Source organism: Salmo salar, chromosome ssa23 (assembly GCF_905237065.1).
Source record: "Salmo salar chromosome ssa23, Ssal_v3.1, whole genome shotgun sequence".
Lineage (NCBI taxonomy): Eukaryota > Metazoa > Chordata > Actinopteri > Salmoniformes > Salmonidae > Salmo > Salmo salar.
The window spans coordinates 31,024,594-31,045,210 of record NC_059464.1 but is presented as its reverse complement, the minus strand read 5'-3'; the positions used below and the strand labels follow the sequence as shown (position 1 = coordinate 31,045,210).

The following is a 20,617-nucleotide window of genomic DNA, read 5'->3' as shown; positions in this document are numbered from 1 at the left end:
GAGGAGGAAGGAAGGAAGGAGAGCGAGAGGAGGAAGGAAGGAAGGAGAGAGCGAGAGGAGGAAGGAGAGAGAGAGGGGGAGGAAGGAGAGAGAGAGAGAAAGGAGAGAGGGAGGAAGGAGAGAGAGAGAGGAAGGAGGGAGAGAGAGAGAGAGGAGGAAGGAGAGAGAGAGGAGGAAGGAGAGAGAGAGAGAGAGAGGAGGAAGGAGAGAGAGGAGGAAGGAGAGAGAGAGAGAGGAGGAAGGAGAGAGAGAGAGAGAGGAGGAAGGAGAGAGAGAGCGAGAGAGGAGGAAGGAGAGAGAGAGGAGGAAGGAGAGAGAGAGGAGGAAGGAGAGAGAGAGGGAGGAAGGAGAGAGAGAGAGGAGGAGGAAGGGGAGAGAGAGAGAGGAGGAAGGAAGGAAGGAGAGAGAGAGAGGAGGAAGGAAGGAGAGAGAGAGAAGGAAGGAAGGAAGGAGAGAGAAGGAAGGAAGGAAGGAAGGAAGGAAGGAAGGAAGGAAGGAGAGAGGAGGAAGGAGAGAGAGAGAGGAGGGAAGGAGAGAGAGAGGAGGAAGGAAGGAAGGAGAGAGAGAGGAGGAAGGAGAGAGAGAGATGAGGAAGGAGAGAGAGAGAGAAGGAAGGAGAGAGAGAGAGGAGGAAGGAGAGAGAGAGAGAGGAGGGAGAGAGAGAGAGAGGAGGGGGAAGAGAGAGAGAGAGAGAGAGAGAGAGGAAGGAGAGAGAGAGAGAGAGAGAGGAGGGGGGAAGAGAGAGAGAGAGAGAGAGAGAGAGGAAGGAGAGAGAGAGAGAGAGAGAGAGAGAGAGAGAGAGAGAGAGAGGAGAGAGAGAGAGAGAGAGAGAGGAAGGAGAGAGAGAGAGAGAGAGAGGAAGGAGAGAGAGAGAGAGAGAGAGGAAGGAGAGAGAGAGAGAGAGAGAGGAAGGAGAGAGAGAGAGAGAGGAGGAAGGAGAGAGAGAGAGAGAGAGAGAGAGGAGGAAGGAGAGAGAGAGAGAGAGAGAGAGAGGGAGGAAGGAGAGAGAGAGAGAGAGAGAGAGGAAGGAGAGAGAGAGAGAGAGAGAGAGGAGGAAGGAGAGAGAGAGAGAGAGAGAGAGAGAGAGAGAGAGGAAGGAGAGAGAGAGAGAGAGAGAGAGGAAGGAGAGAGAGAGAGAGAGAGGGAAGGAGAGAGAGAGAGGAGGAAGGAGAGAGAGAGAGAGAGGAGGAAGGAGAGAGAGAGAGGAGAGGAAGGAGAGAGAGAGAGGAGAAGGAAGGAGAGAGAGAGGAGGAAGGAGAGAGAGAGGGAGGAAGGAGAGAGAGAGAGAGAGAGAGAGGAAGGAGAGAGAGAGGAAGGAGAGAGAGAGAGGAAGGAGAGAGAGAGGAAGGAGAGAGAGAGAGAGAGAGGAGGAAGGAGAGAGAGGAAGGAGAGAGAGAGAGAGAGGAAGGAGAGAGAGAGAGAGAGGAAGGAGAGAGAGAGAGAGAGGAAGGAGAGAGAGAGAGAGAGAGGAAGGAGAGAGAGAGAGGAAGGAGAGAGAGAGAGGAAGGAGAGAGAGAGAGAGAGAGAGAGAGAGAAGGGAGGGAGGAAGGAAGGAGAGAGAGAGGAGGAAGGGAAGGAAGGAGAGAGAGAGGAGGAGGAAGAGAGAGAGAGAGAGAGAGAGGAGGAAGGAGAAAGAGAGGGAGAGGAGGAAGGAGAGAGAGAGAGAGAGAGGAGGAAGGAGAGAGAGAGAGAGAGAGAGAGAGAGAGAGGAGGAAGGAGAGAGAGAGAGAGAGAGAGAGAGAGAGAAAGGAGAGAAAGAGAGGAAGAGAGAGAGAGAGAGAAAGGAGAGAGAAGAGAGAAAGGAGAGAGAGAGAGAGAGAAAGGAGAGAGAGAGAGAGAGAAAGGAGAGAGAAAGAGAGAAAGGAGAGAGAGAGAGAGAAAGGAGAGAGAGAGAAAGGAGAGAGAGAAAGGAGAGAGAGAAAGGAGAGAGAGAAAGGAGAGAGAGAGAGAGAGAAAGGAGAGAGAGAGAAAGGAGAGAGAGAGAGAGAGAGAGAAAGGAGAGAGAGAGAGAGAGAGAGAGAGAGAGAGAAAAGGAGAGAGAGAGAGAAAGGAGAGAGAAAGGAGAGAGAGAGAGAGAGAGAGAAAGGAGAGAGAGAGAGAGAGAGAGAGAGAGAGAGAGAGAAAGGAGAGAGAGAGAGAGAGAAAGGAGAGAGAGAGAGAGAGAGAGGAGGAAGGAAGGAGAGAGGAGGAAGGAGTGAGAGAAAGGAGGAAGGAAGGAAGGAGAGAGAGAGGAGGAAGGAAGGAGAGAGGAGGAAGGAGTGAGAGAAAGGAGAGAGAAAGGAGAGAGAGAAAGGAGAGAGAGAAAGGAGAGAGAGAAAGGAGAGAGAGAAAGAGATGAGGATGGGGAGAGAGATGGGGAAGGAGAGAGAGATGGGGAAGGAGAGAGAGCGAGAGGAGGAAGGAAGGAGAGCGAGAGGAGGAAGGAAGGAAGGAGAGCGAGAGGAGGAAGGAAGGAAGGAAGGAAGGAGAGAGAGGTCGAAGGAGAGAGAGAGGTCACGCTTATAAAGGTAATATCATAATCACTGCCAGGAAAAGGAAAAGCCCCTTTGTGATAGCATAGTTCGCTTTTGATATCATTGTTTGTTGTTCATCAGGGCAATCAGAGCAGAGATAAAGGTATTATTCTCAGTCTACTGACCAGGTATTAGCAGGAAAAACGATCATATGCGGTAAGGTTGTGAATGAACTGTATCCTGATTCACTAACCTCAACTACACAATAGATGAAACCTTTCCATAGTTCTCGAGCCTCTAGACTTGGGGCCTGTAGAGAGAGGGAGGGAGTGAAACCATGAAAACTATTAAACACAATAATGTTGCATAAAGACGATGAAAACAGTCCCCTATGTCCTTACAGTGATTTGGATCTCTCTGTCCTTCATGTGCAGGAGGAGTCCTGCTGCCTCCAGTTTTCTGTCTCCACTGCAGTCATCTGTCAAGGACATGACGTCACTGAGATCCAGTTTCTCAACATACTATTAAAAACACACACACACACGAGTAGGTGAAATATTGGATTGTCCCCAACTGCAATACTTTGACCACTGCTCTTTTCTCTATTTAATGTACCACTGTCCCATCATAGCCCCCTTCTCTTGCCCATAACATTCAGGTAACTCACATCGTTGTCTTTAGTGTTGTTGAAGAAGAAAAGAGTGTTCCCACACAAGCATGTCCATAGTCTCCGAGATGCCTGGACAGACAGATTAAAGACTTGTTGGCAAAGAAATGGTGAAAGATACCCAAGACAATGACAATTGACAAGAATTTCTGATTCAGATAACCTTTAACTCATTATCCATAGTTCATGTCATACCGTTGTGTAACAGCTGGACTACTGACATTATAAAGAGTGCTGACAGTAATCATTGGAGCTGACTGAACTGGTTTGCTAGTGTCAATCAGTTGCGGAACTCACAGTATGTTTCTCAGTAAGGAAAATGTGCGTAATTTGAGCCATCAGTCTAGTCTCTTGCCACAAAAATAAATAAAAAATAAACATGCACTTGTTTTTTCCTACTAGCACAGACTTTGCTGATAACTACTTTGAGGGGAAATGTACTTCCTACGACTGTGATGTGTGGTCGTCTCACCTAACCATCTTAAGATGAATGCACTAATTGGAAGTCGCTCTGGATAAGAGCGTACGCTATATGACTCAAATGTAAATGTAATGGAGGTAGCCATGTGGCTTTCAGCACAAAGTGGCACATTCGATTATTATCGAGAATTGATCACCCAGTGTAATTCATGCAAATCCTGTTGAACTGACTGACTCATGTCTAGTTCCCATCGAGCCTACCTTTGTGACAGTTTTATCCTGCAACTAAAAAGTGCAAACTGGGAAAGATTTGGTGATGTGTAAATGAAATGGTGGTAAATAACATATTTGTCTTCCAGCTTCTTCTGTTGATAAAACAACCGTATACTATAACGCGATGCCATTATCAATGACCCAGAGCAGAGCCTCAACACTGTCAACTGATCTCTGAAGCCCAACCCTAAACTAAAATAACACAATACTGCAAAGAAGAGAAGAAATAAGGTTGGTCAATATCTATCTAATCTGTCACAACAGCCTGGTCTTATCTTAAAGATGTCCTCCAGTGATTTTGTAACTTTTTCTGTTGAAAAAACTAAATCCAAAGTATATGTTATGGTGTGGGATGCATTTTCCTGGCATGGTTTAGGTCCACTTGTAGAATCTATGCCAAGGCGCATTGAAGCTGTTCTGGCAGCTTGTGGTGGCCCAAGACATTATTATTTTGGCAGATACCTGTATGTGCTTGTGATAAAACTTAATCCACAGTTATTTCTTATAAACTATTTATCCTCTGTGGCTAAATGATGCTCTCTGGTGTATTTTGAACATTGAGAGCGGGCTCCTGTGGTTGGTATTTGTATGTTTTTTGCCTCTTGGGCCCCAGCCCGACTCACACAACTGACCAGTCACATTTATTTATTATGCACATGATTTAAATGTTGTATTAATAAGTTACCCAATCAAGACAGGCCCCCCAGTTCCCCATGTGGGCCCCCTACCTCCTCTCCTCTGATGATTAGTAGAGCAGCAGTGTATAAATGACTAACCTGTACCCCCGCACATTGACTCGGTACCGGTACCCCCTGTCTATAGCCTCGTTATTGTTATTGGGTTACTTTTTTAATATATATTCTTTATTTTATTTAGTAAATATTTTCTTAATCTATTTTCTTAAAACTGCATTGTTGGTTAAGGGCTTGTACGTAAGCATTTCACAGGAAGGTCTACACCTGTTATATTCGGCGCATGTGACAAATAAAATTAGATTTGATTCAGGGTTTTTTTTTAAATAAAAAAATATATACAAAAGTATGTGGACACTCCTTCAAATTAGTGAAATTGGCTATTTCAGCCATACCCGTTGCTGACAGGTGTATAAAATCAAGCACACAGCTATGCAATCTCCATAGACAAATATTGTCAGTAGAATGGCCTTACTAAAGAGCTCAGTGACTTTCAACATGGCACATTTTACATTTTAGTCATTTAGCAGACGCTCTTATCCAGAGCGACTTACAGTAGTGAATGCATACATTTCTTTTTTTTTTTTTTGTGCTGGCCCCCCGTGGGAATCGAACCCACAACCCTGGCGTTGCACACACCATGCTCTACCAACTGAGCTACAGGGAAGGCTATTATTTTCACCTGTAAACCATCATAGGATGCCACCTTTCCAACAAGTCAGTTCGTCAAATCTCTGCCCTGCTAGAGCTGCCCCGGTCAACTGTAAGTGCTGTTATTATGAAGTAGAAATGTCTAGGGGCAACAACGGCTCAGCCGCGAAGTGGTAGGCCACACAAGCTCATAGAACGGGACCGCCGAGTGCTGAAGCGTGTAAAAATTGTCTGTCCAGTGTCAACATCAACAGAAGAGGCGACTCCGGGATGCAGGCCTTCTAGGCAGAGTTCCAAAGAAAAAGCCATATCTCAGACTGGCCAATAAAAAGAAAAGATTAAGGTGGGAAAAAGAACACAGACATTGGACAGAGATATGGCTTTTTCTTTGGAACTCTGCCTAGAAGGCCAGCATCCCGGAGTCGCCTCTTCACTGTTGACGTTGAGACTGGTGTTTTGCGGGTACTATTTCATGAAGCTGCCAGTTGAGGACTTGTGAGGTGTCTGTTTCTCAAACTAGACACTCTAATGTACTTGTCCTCTTGCTCAGTTGTGCACCGGGGCCTCCCACTCTTTCTATTCTGGTTAGAGCCAGTTTGCGCTGTTCTGTGAAGGGAGTACTACACAGCATTGTACGAGATCTTCAGTTTCTTGGCAATTTCTAGCATAGCATAGCCTTCATTTCTCAGAACAAGAATAGACTGACGAGTTTCAGAAGAAAGTCTTTGTTTCTGGCCATTTTGAACCTGTAATCGAACCCACAAATGCTGATGCTCCAGATACTCACCTAGTCTAAAGAAGGACAGTTTTATTGCTTCTTTAAATCAGGACAACAGTTTTCAGCTGTGCTAACATAATTGCAAAAGGGTTTTCTAACTATCAATTAGCCTGTTAAAATTATAAACTTAGATTAGCTAACACAACGTGCCATTGGAACACAGGAGTGATGGTTGCGGATAATGGGCCTCTGTACGCCTATGTAGATATTCCATAAAAAAAATAAAAAAATAACCTGTTTCCAGCTACAATAGTCATTTACAACATTAACAAATGTCTACACTGTATTTCTGATCAATTTGATGTTATTTTAAAATGGACAAAAAAAATGTGCTTTTCTTTAAAAAATAAGGACATTTCTAAGTGACCCCAAGCTTTTGAACGGTAGTGTAAATCAAATCAAATTTTATTGGTCACATTCACATGGTTAGCAGATGTTAATACGAGTGTAGCGAAATGCTTGTGCTTCTAGTTCTGACCGTGCAGTAATATCTAACAATTTCACAACTACCTAATACACACAAGTGTAAAGGAATGTAAAGGAATGAATAAGAATATGTACATATAAATATATGGATGAGCGATGGCCAAACGGCATAGTGAAGCTGTATGTATATATGTAAATATATATATATATATATTTCACTGCAACCGCAAACCACATGAAGACTCAGGAGCTGCTCTCAAAGAGTGTAGACAGCGTGATGCCGCTCTGCTAATCATCAGCTGGGGAGGAGAGGAGGTAGAGGGCCAACGTGGCTAACTTATCTATACTAAATAAATTATAAACTGCATAATAAATAAATGTGACTGTTCAAATGTGTGAGTCAGGGGCTGGGCCCGCAGACTAGGTCTCGACCTTTAAGTCTTTATTGAAGACTCATCTCTTCAGTAGGTCCTATGATTGAGTGTACAATCGTGGCCAAAAGTTGAGAATGACACAAATATTAATTTTCACAAAGTCTGCTGCCTCAGTTTGTACGGTGTCAATTTGCATATACTCCAGAATGTTATGAAGAGTGATCAGATGAATTTCAATTAATTGCAAAGTCCCTCTTTGCCATGCAAATGAACTGAATCCCCAAAAAGCATTTCCACTGCATTTCAGCCCTGCCACAAAAGGACCAGCTGACATCATGTCAGTGATTCTCTCGTTAACACAGGTGTGAGTGTTGACGAGGACAAGGCTGGAGATCACTCTGTCATGCTGATTGAGTTCGAATAACAGACTGGAAGTTTCAAAAGGAGGGTGGTGCTTGGAATCATTGTTCTTCCTCTGTCAACCATGGTTACTTGCAAGGAAACATGTGCAGTCATCATTGCTTTGCACAAAAAGGGCTTCACTGGCAAGGATATTGCTGCCAGTAAGATTGCACCTAAATCAACCATTTATCAGACCATCAAGAACTTCAAGGAGAGCGGTTAAAATTGTTGTGAAGAAGGCTTTAGGGCGCGCAAGAAAGTCCAGGAAGCGCCAGGACCGTCTCCTAAAGTTGATTCAGCTGTGCGATCGGGGCACCACCAGTACAGAGCTTGCTCAGGAATGGCAGCAGGCAGGTGTGAGTGCATCTGCACGCACAGTGAGGCGAAGACTTTGAGGATGGCCTGGTGTCAAGAAGGGCAGCAAAGAAGCCACTTCTCTCCAGGAAAAACATCAGGGACAGACTGATATTCTGCAAAAGGTACAGGGATTGGACTGCTGAGGACTGGGGTAAAGTCATTTTCTCTGATGAATCCCCTTTCCGATTGTTTGGGTCATCCGAAAAAAAAGCTTGTCCAGAGAAGACAAGGTGAGCGCAACCATCAGTCCTGTGTCATGCCAACAGTAAAGCATCCCGAGACCATTCATGTGTTAGGTTGCTTCTCAGCCAAGGGAGTTGATTTTGTATGTTTTATTTCACCAGTTCACAGATCACTGCACCTGTACATAGCCCATCTGTAAACAGCCCATCTATCTACCTCTTCCCCATGCTGTATTTATTTATTTTTCTTGCTCCTTTGCACCTCAGTATCTCTACTTGCACATTCATCTTCTGCACATCTACTATTCCAGTGTTTAATTGCTATATTGTAATTACTTCGCCACCATGGCCTATTTACTGCCTTATCTCTCTTATCTTACCTCATTTGCACTCACTGTATATAGACTTTTTTTGTTTTCTTTTTTCTCCTGTATTATTGACTGTATGTTTTGTTTATTCCATGTGTAACTCTATTGTTGTATGTGTCGAATTGCTATGCTTTACCTTGGCCAGGTCGCAGTTGCAAATGAGAAGCTGTTCTCAACTAGCCTATCAGTTTGTGACTGGATCAGGTAGTAGGGGGAAGGATCAGTTTGTGACTGGATCAGGTAGTAGGGGGAAGGATCAGTTTGTGACTGGATCAGGTAGTAGGGCTATTTACAGATGGGCTATGTACAGGTGCAGTGATCTGTGAACTGCTCTGACAGCTGGTGCTTACAGCTAGTGAGGGAGATATGAGTCTCCAGCTTCAGTGATTTTTGCAGTTCATTCCAGTCATTGGCAGCAGAGAACTGGAAGGAAAGGCGACCAAAGGACGAATTGGCTTTGGGGGTGACCAGTGAGATATACCTGCTGGAGCGCGTGCTACGAGTAGGTGCTGCTATGGTGACCAGTGAGCTGAGATAAGGCGGGGCTTTACCTAGCAGAGACTTGTAGATGACCTGTAGCCAGTGGGTTTGGCGACGAGTATGAAGCGAAGGCCAACCAACGAGAGCGTACAGGTCGCAGTGGTGGGTAGTGTATGGGGCTTTGGTGACAAAACGGAAGGCACTGTGATAGACTGCATCCAATTTGTTGAGTAGAGTGTTGGAGGCTATCTTATAGATGATATCGCTGAAGTCGAGGATCGGTAGGATGGTCAGTTTTACGAGGGTATATTTGGCAGCATGAGTGAAGGATGCTTTGTTGCGATATAGGAAGCCGATTCTAGATTTAATTTTGGATTGAAGATGCTTAATGCGAGTCTGGAAAGAGAGTTTACAGTCTAACCAGACACCTAGGTATTTGTAGTTGTCCACATATTCTAAGTCAGAGCAGTCCAGAGTAGTGATGCTGGACGGGCGGGCAGGTAGTGATCGATTGAATAGCATGCATTTAGTTTTACTTGCATTTAAGAGCAGTTGGAGGCCACGGAAGGAGAATTGTATGGCATTGAAGCTCGTCTGGAGGTTAGTTAACAGTGTCCAAAGAGGGGCCAGAAGTATACAGAATGGTGTCGTCTGCATAGAGGTGGATCAGAGACTCACCAGCAGCAAGAGCGACATCATTGATGTATACAGAGAAGAGAGTCGGCCCGAGAACTGAACCCTGTGGCACCCCCATAGAGATGGCCAGAGGTCCGGACAACAGGCCCTCCGATTTGACACACTGAACTCTGTCAGAGAAGTAGTTGGTAAACCAAGTGAGGCAATCATTTGAGAAACCAAGGCTGTCGAGTCTGCCAATAAGAATGTTGTGATTGACAGAGTCAAAATCCTTGGCCAGGTCGATGAATACGGCTGCACAGTAATGTCTCTTATCGATGGCGGTTATGATGTCATTTAGGACCTTGAGCATGGCTGAGGTGCACCCATGACCAGCTCTGAAACCAGATTGCATAGCGGAGAAGGTACGGTGGGATTCGAAATGGTCGGTAATCTGTTTGTTAACTTGGCTTTCGAAGACCTTAGAAAGACAGGGTAGGATAGATATAGGTCTGTAGCAGTTTGAGTCTAGAATGTCACCCCCTTTGAAGATGGGGATGACCGCGGCAGCTTTCAAATCTTTGGGAATCTCAGGCGATACGAAAGAGAGGTTGAACCAGCTAGTAATAGGGGTTGCAACAATTTCAGCAGATCATTTTAGAAAGAGAGGGTCCAGATTGTCTAGCCCGGCTGATTTGTAGGGGTCCAGATTTTGCAGCTCAGAACATCAGCTATCTGGATTTGGGTGAAGGAGAAATGGTGGGACCTTTGGCGGGTTGCTGCGGAGGGTGCCGGGCAGTTGACCGGGGTAGGGGTAGCCAGGTGGAAAGCATGGCCAGCCGTAGAGAAATGCTTATTGAAATTCTCAATTATAGTGGATTTATCGGTGGTAACAGTGTTTCCTAGCCTCAGAGCAGTGGGCAGCTGGGAGGAGGTGCTCTTATTCTCCATGGACTTTACAGTGTCCCAGAACATTTGAGTTTGTACTACAGGATGCAAATTTCTGTTTGAAAAAGCTAGCCTTAGCTTTCCTAACTGCCTGTGTATATTTGTTCCTAACTTCCCTGAAAAGTTGCCTATCACGGGAGCTATTCGATGCTAATGCAGAACACCACAGGATGGTCAAGGGCAGACAGGTCTGGAGTGAACCAAGGACTATATCTATTCCTTGTTCTACATTTTTTGAATGGGGCATGCTTATTTAAGATGGTGAGGAAGGCACTTTTAAAGAATAACCAGGCATCCTCTACTGACAGGATGAGGTCAATGTCATTCCAGGATACACCAGCCAGGTCGATTAGAAAGGCCTGTTCGCAGAAGTGTTTTAGGGAGCGTTTGACAGTGATGAAATGTAATGACGGGTGGTCGTTTGGTCGCAGACCCATTACGGATGCAGGCAATGAGACAGTGATCGCTGAGATCTTGATTGAAAACAGCAGAGGTGTATTTGGAAGGCGAGTTCGTTAGGATGATATCTATGAGAGGGTGCCCGTGTTTACGGATTTGAGTATGCGGTAGGAATCCGGGGATATGGAGAGAAAAACAATAGCTCCAATATGCTCTGGTTTGAGTCACGTTGTACGAACTGGCGAGAGCTTTCCGAGCTAAAGGTTAGCTGATGAACGCTAGCAGTGGTTTGCTGACTGATAGCTGGTAGGTAGTTGGTAGGTAGTTAACTTAGCTGGCTAGCTTCAGTTGAGGGATTCCAGATCCGAAGTAAATAGAAATACTTTAGAAAATAAAACTGATCCACGCCACATTGGGTGAGGCAGGTTGCAGGAGAGTATTTAGAAGTTGAGGATTAGGAAAATATTTTAAAAAGATATAAAAATATATTTTCAAGGGACACGACAGGACAAAGACGTCTGACTGCTACGCCATCTTGGAAAGTGGGCTCACTCACAATTTTGCTTAATAACACAACCATGAATAAAGAACACACACAACACCAACACATCCTCCGAGAGCAACTTCTCCCAACCATCCAGGAACAGTTTGGTGATGAACAATGCATTTTCCAGCATGATGGAGCACCTTGCCATAAGGCAAAAGTGATAACTAAGTGGCTCGGGAAACAAAACATCAATATTTTGGGTCCATGGCCAGGAAACTCCTCAGACCTTAATCCCATTGAGAACTTGTGGTCAATCCTCAAGAGGCGGGTGGACGAACAAAAACCCACAAAATCTGACAAACTCCAAGCTTTGATTATGCAAGAATGGGCTGCCATCAGTCAGGATGTGGATGTTAATTGACAGCATGCCAGGGCGGATTGCAGAGGTCTTGAAAAAGAAGGGTCAACACTGCAAATATTGACTCTTTGCATCAACTTCATGCAATTGTCAATAAAAGCCTTTGACACTTATGAAATGCTTGTAATTATTCTTCAGTATTCCATAGTAACATCTGACAAAAATATCTAAAGACACTGAATCAGCAAACTTTGTGAAAATTAATATTTGTGTCATTCTCAAAACTTTTGGCCACGACTGTAGTCTGGCCCAGGGGTGTGAAGGTGAACTCAAAGGCACTGGATTAACGAACCGCCCTTGTTGTCTCTGCCTGGCCGTTTCCACTCTCTCCACCGAGATTCTCTGCCTCTCACCCTATTACAGGGGTTGAGTCACTAGCTTACTTGTGCTCTTCCATCCCGTCCCTAGGAGGGGTGCGTCACTTGAGTCACTGACGTGATCTTCCTGTCCGGGTTTGGCGTCCCTTTCGGGTTTGTGCCGTGGGGGAGATCTTCGTGGGCTATACTCAGCCTTGTCTCAGGGTAGTAAATTGGTGGTTTGAAGATATCCCTCTAGTTGGTATGGGAGTTGTGCTATGGCAAAGTAGGTGGGGTTATATCCTGCCTGGTTGGCCCTGTCCGAGGGTATCGTCGGACGGGGCCACAGTGTCTCTCGACCCCTCCTGTCTCAGCCTCTAGTATTTATGCTGCAATAGTTTGTGTCGGGGGGCTAGGGTCAGTCTGTTATGTCTGGAGTATTTCTCCTGTCTTATTTGTTGCCCTGTGTGAATTTAAGAATGCTCCCTCTAATTCTCTCCCTCCCCTCCCGGAAGACCTGAGTCCTGGGACCATTGCTCAGGATTACCTTCCCTGATGACTCCTTGCTGTCCCCAGTCCACCTGGTCATGCTGCTGCTCCAGTTTCAACTGTTCTGCTGCGGCTATGGAACCCTGACCACCGGACGTGCTACCTTGTCCTGGATCTGATGTTTTCAACTGTATCTACCGCACCTGCTGTCTCTAACTGAATGCTCTTCTATGAAAAGCCAACTGACATTTACTCCTGAGGTGCTGACCTGTTGCACCCTCTACAACCACTGTGATTATTATTATTATTATTATTAGACCCTGCTGGTCATCTATGAATGTTTGAACATCTTTGCCATGTTCTGTTATAATCTCAACCTGCACAGCCAGAAGAGGACTGGCCACCCCTGATTCTGAGAGTCTGATTCCTCTCTAGGTTTCTTCCTAGGTTCCTGCCTTTCTAGGGAGTTTTTCCTAGCCATCGTGCTTCTACATCTGCATTGCTTGCTGTTTGGGGTTTTAGGCTGGGTTTCTGTATAGCAATTTGTGACATTGGCTGATGTAAAAAGGCTTTATAAATATGTTATTTTATTATTTAAAAAAAAATATATACAACCATGCTCTCAATTTTCAAAATACACCAGAGAGCATAATTTAGCCACAGAGGATCAATAGTTTATAAAACAATGTGGATTAAGTTTTATGAAGCACATACAGGTATCTACCAAAATGAAGGAAACACCAACATAAAGTGTCTTAAAAGGGTGTTAGGCCACCACAAGCTGCCAGAACAGCCAGGAAAATGCACCCCACACCATAACATATACTTTATATTCTTGTTTACTCAAGCGTTTCCTTTATTTTGACACCGCTGTGTGGGTAGTATGCGCGCCATGATCCGTACACTAGCAATGTATGCCAGTCCTGCCATATGTGGAATATATTTCTATTGCTGGTTGCAGCTGTCAGTTTGTCGTTTGGAGATTTCAAAATACAATTCTGTGAAAAACGTACAGTTTGAAAAGCACATGCCTTACTGCTGAAAAGAGAAGACTAATCTGCCTGTAGAACCAACAACAACAAAAAATCCTCATCAACCCCCAATTTGAAGCTAACAGCAACATTGTTTTTTAAAGTAGCTCATCTTGAGAGAGTCTATTATCACGACGAGCACATCGACCATCCCCGTGAGTAGCCTACGGCTTCATCTTCAGGCTAGTCACAGTGTACCAAATCCGGCCCTGCCTATATATCACGTAGTATGAACTAAAAGGGTATAGAGCAAACACCGCAATTACCCCAGTGATTTTACCCACGCATCGCTACTGACAACAAATAGGCCAAACATGGACGAAATGTATCTATCACAAAATCCTTATACCGTGTCGTTGAATAATCTCTTCTCCAGGTATCCTTCGTAGTAGCAGTGTGTAAGATGGTTGCTCCGTCGTCTGGCTCGCTTGGAGGTCGCCATCAGTGTCGCGCTCGGACGCAGAGTTTACGCACGGGGACAATAGTTCCCTGCTCTCCTGGTTAAGTGATTTGACAACACCTGGGTGGAGTAATGGCTTCAAAAAAAGTGAGAAATTGTAAATATATATTTTCAGTGCGAGAGTCCCTGTCAGAGTAGCACCATAAGGTTTGGTTAGTAGTCCAATGTGAAATTTGGAAAAGCTTTTGTTTTCTGCTCAATTATCATCTGAGATTCCTCTCGACTGGAAACTATTTTTTGCTAGTAATTGCACTCTCCGTTGATCTGTAGTAGGCAGGCGACTGCAGGTAACACTCGACTCAAGGCAAGTGTCTGTCGCCAAACGCCCACAACATGCTAAACACTCATTGGTCTATTTCACACATTGGGCCATACCCATTTTTCAGGTAAGGAGGCGCTCTGACATTTTAACAAAACGTTTCTGTGAGTGCGGGAACTACAGTAACAAAAAAAGCCATCAATGCAGGGTATTCCCACTTTCTACACCCAGTGAAAGGGTTGGAATTCAAATCAAATGTTATTTGTCACATGCGCCGAATACAACCGCGAAATGCTTACTTACAAGCCCTTAATCACAATGCAGTTCAAGAAATAGACTTAAGAAAATATTTACTAAATACACTAAAGTCAACATTTTTAAATAAGTAACACAATAAAATAACAATAAGGAGGCTATATACAGGGGGTACCTGTATCGAGTCAATGTGCAGGTTAGTCAAGGTAATTTGTACATTTAGGTGAGGGGGGGGTCAATGTAAATAGTCCTGGTGGCCATTTGTTTAATTGTTCAGCAGTCTTATGGCTTGGGGGGGTAGAAGCTGTTAAGGAGCCTTTGAATCTAGACTTGGCGCTCCAGTACCACTTGGCGTGCAGTAGCAGAGAGAACAGTCTATGACTTGGGTGGCTGTAATATTTGACCATTTTTTGGGCCTTCCTCTGACACCACCTAGTATATAGGTCCTGCATGGCAGGAAGCTTGGCCACAGTGATGTACTGGGCCGTACGCACTACCCTCTGTAGCACCTTATGGTAGGATGCCAAGCAGTTGCCATACCAGGCAGGGATGCAACCAGTCAGGATGCTCTCAATGATGCAGCTGTAGAGATTTTTGAGGATATGGGGACCTATGCCAAATATTTTCAGTCTCCTGAGGGGGAAAAGGTGTTGTCGTGCCCTCTTCATGACTGTCTTGGTGTGTTTGGACCATGATAGTTTGTTGGTGATGTGGACACCAAGAAACTTGAAACTCTCGACCCGCTCCACTACAGCCCTGTTGATGTTAATCGGGGCGTGTTCGGCCCTCCTTTTCCTGTAGTCCACGATCATCTCCTTTGTCTTGCTCATGTTGAGGGAGAGGTTGTTGTCCTGGCACCACACTGCCAGGTCTCTGATCTCCTCCCTATAGGCTGTCTCATTGTTGTTGGTGATCAGGCCTACCACTGTTTAGTCGTCAGCAAACGTAATGATGATATGGAGTCGTGCTTGGCTACACAGTCATGGATGAACAGGGAATACACCCCTGAGGGGCCTCTGTTGAGCATCAGTGTGGCAGATGTGGGAGCGACCTGTAAGGAAGTCCAGGATCCAGTTGCAGAGAGAGGTGTTTAGTCCCAGGGTCCTTAGCTTAGTGATGAGCTTTGTGGGCACTATGGTGTTGAACGCTGAGCTGTAGTCAATGACCAGCATTCTCACATAGGTGATCCTTTTGTCCAGGTGGGAAAGGGCAGTGTGGAGTGCGAGTTTGGAAATGTAATAGGCCCAAACCGAATGTATGGTGCCAATAAGTAGCCTAGGCCTATTGTCACAGTGAGGGTTCACTTGTAGGTGGTTTTGCTGCCCTCTACCTGATTTGTTTGGTTAATTTTCTCCTTTTAGAGCTGAAGGAACATCGTGAGGAGGAAAGAGGCGAGGAGATGCGTGGGACTGGAAGAGGAGATTCTCTAGTGGGGGATAAATATAGGAAAAGTGAGGGCTAGGGAGGAGGTTTGATTATCCATACGTTTGATTGTAGCTGTCTCTTTATCTAGTTGAGTGACGTGTTTATAAATACCAGAAATTAAATGTTATTATTATTTTATTTTGTTAGAAGCAAAATCGAATGGGCACACTGGCCACATGGCGACTATCTCAAAGCACCGAGCGACACTATCTTTCCGGAAGCAGGAATTGATATCTGATTCAAAACTATGTAATTACTAATGGATAGATAAAAATACGTTTTGACTATAACAAACTGTGTCTGATAGCGACTGAACAGCAAATAGTTTACGATGAGATATAACCTATATGATCAAAGAAACATCGCTTTAGTTTACGGGGAGAGTGACAAGGACGGGAGTGAGGGAGAAAGAAAAAGGAGGAATTGACATTAAAACACCACAAGGACACTACACTGCAGACGCTTTCATGTTATGTTTTTGCATAATTGCATAATAGTTTGCCAGCCAGTGTGGCGAAGTGTGTTTAAGAAAACCTCTAGCGACTCTCAAACGCTTTCAGAGAAATGGGTGAGAATGATACATGATTTTAATTAAAATGTTGAGTGAAATTCATCTCGAGGAGCAGGCCTCGGGTTGCGGATGAATAACCAATGGCCAAGAATAAACAACAACGCGCATCCATATTTAAATGTAATAGTGGTAGTTCATACAATTGCAAATTAGATCAAATCAGTAGGCTACTCTTTTATCCCTATATGGAATGTCTTCTGCGTTCCTTTTTTCTTACTAACCATATAAACAGACACTGTCTCACTGTAGTAGGATGTCCCTTGCGGGTATCCGTACCTATGTATTTAAAAAAATAAAAAATATTTGACCTTTATTTAACCAGGTAGGCTAGTTGAGAACAAGTTCTCATTTACAACTGTGACCTGGCCAAGATAAAGCAAAGCAGTTCTACACAAACAACAACGCAGAGTTACACATGGAATAAAGCAAACCTACAGTCAATAATATAGTAGAAAAATAAGTCTTAATACAAAGTGAGCAAATGAGATGAGATAAGGGAGGTAAAGGCAAAAAAGGCCATGGGGGCGAAGTAAATACAATATAGCAAGTAAAACACTGGAATGCTAGATTTACAGTGAAAGAAAGTGCAAAGTAGAAATATAAATAATGGGGTGCAAAGGAGCAAAATAAATAAATACAGTAGGGGAAGGGGTAGTTGTTTGGGCTAAATTATAGGTGGGCTATGTACAGGTGCAGTAATCTGTGAGCTGCTCTGACAGCTGGTGCTTAAAGCTAGTGAGGGAGATAAGTGTTTCCAGTTTTAGAGATTTTTGTAGTTCGTTCCAGTCATTGGCAGCAGAGAACTGGAAGGAGAGGCGGCCGAAGGAGGAATTGGCTTTGGGGGTGACCAGAGAGATATACCTGCTGGAGCGCGTGCTACAGGTGGGTGCTGCTATGGTGACCAGCGAGCTGAGATAAGGGGGAACTTTACCTAGTAGGGTCTTGTAGATGACCTGGAGCCAGTGGGTTTGGCGACGAGTATGAAGCGAGGGCCAGCCAACGAGAGTGTACAGGTTGCAGTGGTGGGTAGTAAATGGGGCTTTGGTGACAAAACGGATGGCACTGTGATAGACTGCATCCAATTTATTGAGTAGGGTATTGGAGGCTATTTTGTAAATGACATCGCCAAAGTCGAGGATCGGTAGGATGGTCAGTTTTACGAGGGTATGTTTGGCAGCATGAGTGAAAGATGCTTTGTTGCGAAATAGGAAGCCAATTCTAGATTTAACTTTGGGTTGGAGATGTTTGATGTGAGTCTGGAAGGAGAGTTTACAGTCTAACCAGACACTTAGGTATTTGTAGTTGTCCACATATTCTAAGTCAGAACCGTCCAGAGTAGTGATGCTGGACGGGCGGGCAGGTGCAGGCAGCGATCGGTTGAAGAGCATGCATTTAGTTTTACTTGTATTTAAGAGCAGTTGGAGGCCACGGAAGGAGAGTTGTATGGTATTGAAGCTCGTCTGGAGGGTAGGTAAAACAGTGTCCAAAGAAGGGCCAGAAGTATACAGAATGGTGTCGCCTGCGTAGAGGTGGATCAGAGACTCACCAGCAGCAAGAGCGACATCATTGATGTATACAGAGAAAAGAGTCGGCCCAGGGATTGAACCCTGTGGCACCCCCATAGAGACTGCCAGAGGCCCGGACAACAGGCCCTCCGATTTGACACACTGAACTCTATCAGAGAAGTAGTTGGTGAACCAGGCGAGGCAATCATTTGAGAAACCAAGGCTATTGAGTCTGCCGATGAGGATGTGGTGATTGACAGAGTCGAAAGCCTTGGCCAGGCCAATGAATACGGCTGCACAGTATTGTTTCTTATCGATGGCGGTTAAGATATCGTTTAGGACCTTGAGCGTGGCTGAGGTGCACCCATGACCAGCTCTGAAACCAGATTGCATAGCGGAGAATTTGCGGTGGGATTCGAAATGGTCGGTAATCTGTTTGTTGACTTGGCTTTCGAAGACTTTAGAAAGGCAGGGTAGGATAGATATAGGTCTGTAGCAGTTTGGGTCAAGTGTGTCCCCTTTGAAGAGGGGGATGACCACAGCTGCTTTCCAATCTTTGGGAATCTCAGACGACACGAAAGAGAGGTTGAACAAGCTAGTAATAAGGGTTACAACAATTTCGGCAGATAATTTTAGAAAGAAAGGGTCCAGATTGTCTAGCCCGGCTGATTTGTAGGGGTCCAGATTTTGCAGCTATTTCAGAACAGCTGACTGGATTTGGGAGAAGGAGAAATGGGGAAGGCTTGGGCGAGTTACTGTGGGGGGGTGCAGTGCTGTTGACCGGGGTAGGGGTAGCCAGGTGGAAAGCATGGCCAGCCGTAGAAAAATGCTTATTGAAATTCTCAATTATAGTGGATTTATCGGTGGTGACAGAGTTTCCTATCCTCAGTGCAGTGGGCAGCTGGGAGTAGGTGCTCTTATTCTCCAAGGACTTTACAGTGTCCCAGAACTGTTTTGAGTTTGTGTTGCAGGAAGTAAATTTCTGCTTGAAAAAGCTAGCCTTTGCTTTTCTAACTGCCTGTGTATATTGGTTTCTAACTTCCCTGAAAAGTTGCATATCACGGGGGCTGTTCGATGCTAATGCAGAACGCCACAGGATGTTTTTGTGTTGGTTAAGGGCAGTCAGGTCTGGAGAGAACCAAGGGCTATATCTAGAACCTCGTTGTCGCCGCTCCTTATTTTAGATCATACTACATGGTGTCAGAAGTGGTTTTAAAATTCACATAAACGTGAAGGACGTACCAATTAAATCATACATTCAGGCTGTTTCAAAGCAGGGAGGGCAGTGTTGGAGATAAAACAGCACATATCATTATTTTGCTCGCTTACGAGCAAGGACTAAGTTACTGCTAAGCAACATGTTGCAAGAGGAAGAAGCTGGCGGGATTTCAGGGTTTGCGACTCCAAGTTCAACGGGCTCTGGCGCAAACACGGACAGGCCAGTGGCTAGTGCTGACGGATTTCGTATTAGTCCCCCTGAGAATTTTTTTGTATGGACATTCAAAACTAGCCGAAATGGATCAGGCGCTTTGAAAGGTACAGGGTAGCATCAGGCTTAAACGTGAAAAATGAGGCATTTCAAATGAATACACTGATCTACTCTATGGGTGATGAAGCCGAGGATATATGAAATGCTTCAACGTTGACTGAGGAAAAGAAACTTAACTACAGTGCCATTAAAGACTGTTTTGAAACGCATTTTTTAGGGAGACACAACATTATATTTGAGAGAGCTAGGTTTAATATGCGCAAACAGGAGCAGGGTGAAACCACCGACCGTTTTATCACAGCTGTTCACAAACTAGCAGAACATTGTCAGTTTGGCGCGCTCAGGGAAGAGCTGATCCGAGATCGGATTGTAGTGGGAATAAGAAATATATCACTTTCTGAAAGTTACAGTTGGATTCCTAGCTTACCTTGTCCAAAGCTGTAAACCAAGTTAGGCAGAGTGAGACAGTAAAAAGACAGCAGACGATAATGCGCGATAGCGGCTCCTTGCAGAACGAAGAGAGTGGGGAAATAAATGCATTTTCATACCGAGCTAAAGAAATGGAGGGGAACACAGAACAGAAACAGACGTGGAGAAAACAATCACAGACAGCACCAGTAGCTATTTCAAGTGTTTGTCGCAAATGTGGGAAATTCCCTTTCCACAGATGGAAAGATTGCCCAGCAAAGGAAGCAGAATGCAGGAAATGTCACAGGAGAGGACACTTTTCAGCTGTCTGTCGATTAAAGCAAATGCATGAGGTCTCTGAGGAGGCACAGCAGGACAGCATCTTTCTGGGAGAAGTAAAGGAAAACAAGGCTGGCTTGCATTCAGACATTAAACTCAATGGGGAGGTTGTGTCATTTAAACTAGACACTGGGGCAGCAGTGACAGCTATCCCAACTAGGCTGTATAGCTATAGCAGAGATGACCCTTTGCTCTCTACAAACAAAAAACTGTACGAACCCAGTAATAAGATTTTACCAGTGGTAGGGCACTTGGTGATTAAACTGGAGAGTAAAGACAAAAGTGCCATCCAGCCTGTCTTCGTCATTGACTCTCTAGCCAGACCGTTGCTGGGGCTGCCAGCAATTGAAGCATTGCAACTCATTGAGAGAGTGAGCGAACTGGAGGACCCAGGTGAGGTTTTCAAAAATAAATTCCCCAAAGTGTTTTCTGGTCTAGGAAGGATAGAAGGTGACTACAAAATCCGCCTGAAAGAGGATGCTGTCCCCTATGCCCTTACCACCCACGCTGTGTGCCTATCCCTTTATTGGCCAGAATAAAGGAAGAGTTGGGGAGGATGGAAGAAATTGGGGCGGTGTCTAAAATAGAGAGTCCCACTGACTGGTGTGCAGGGATGGTAGTGGTCCCAAATGCCAATGGGGACATAAGGATCTGTGTGGACATGACTAACTTGAATGAGGCACTCTGCAGAGAGAGACAC

At 44.9% G+C, this 20,617-nt stretch overlaps 1 protein-coding gene across 1 annotated transcript in view; it reads right to left on the bottom strand.

Annotated features, from left to right (window-relative positions):
• The window catches only part of LOC106584395 (signal-transducing adaptor protein 2), a 29,903-nt gene extending 15,935 nt beyond the window's left edge, over positions 1-13,968 (bottom strand). Inside the window, exons 1-4 of the mRNA XM_014169661.2 lie at positions 13,556-13,968; positions 3,121-3,192; positions 2,855-2,974; positions 2,707-2,763 (exon numbers count right to left, since the gene is read on the bottom strand). Of these exons, the coding sequence (XP_014025136.1) occupies positions 2,707-2,763; positions 2,855-2,974; positions 3,121-3,192; positions 13,556-13,648 (342 nt within the window). The 5' untranslated portion in view covers positions 13,649-13,968. The remainder of the gene's footprint in view (positions 1-2,706; positions 2,764-2,854; positions 2,975-3,120; positions 3,193-13,555) is intronic.
• Positions 13,969-20,617: the final 6,649 nt, after the last annotated feature.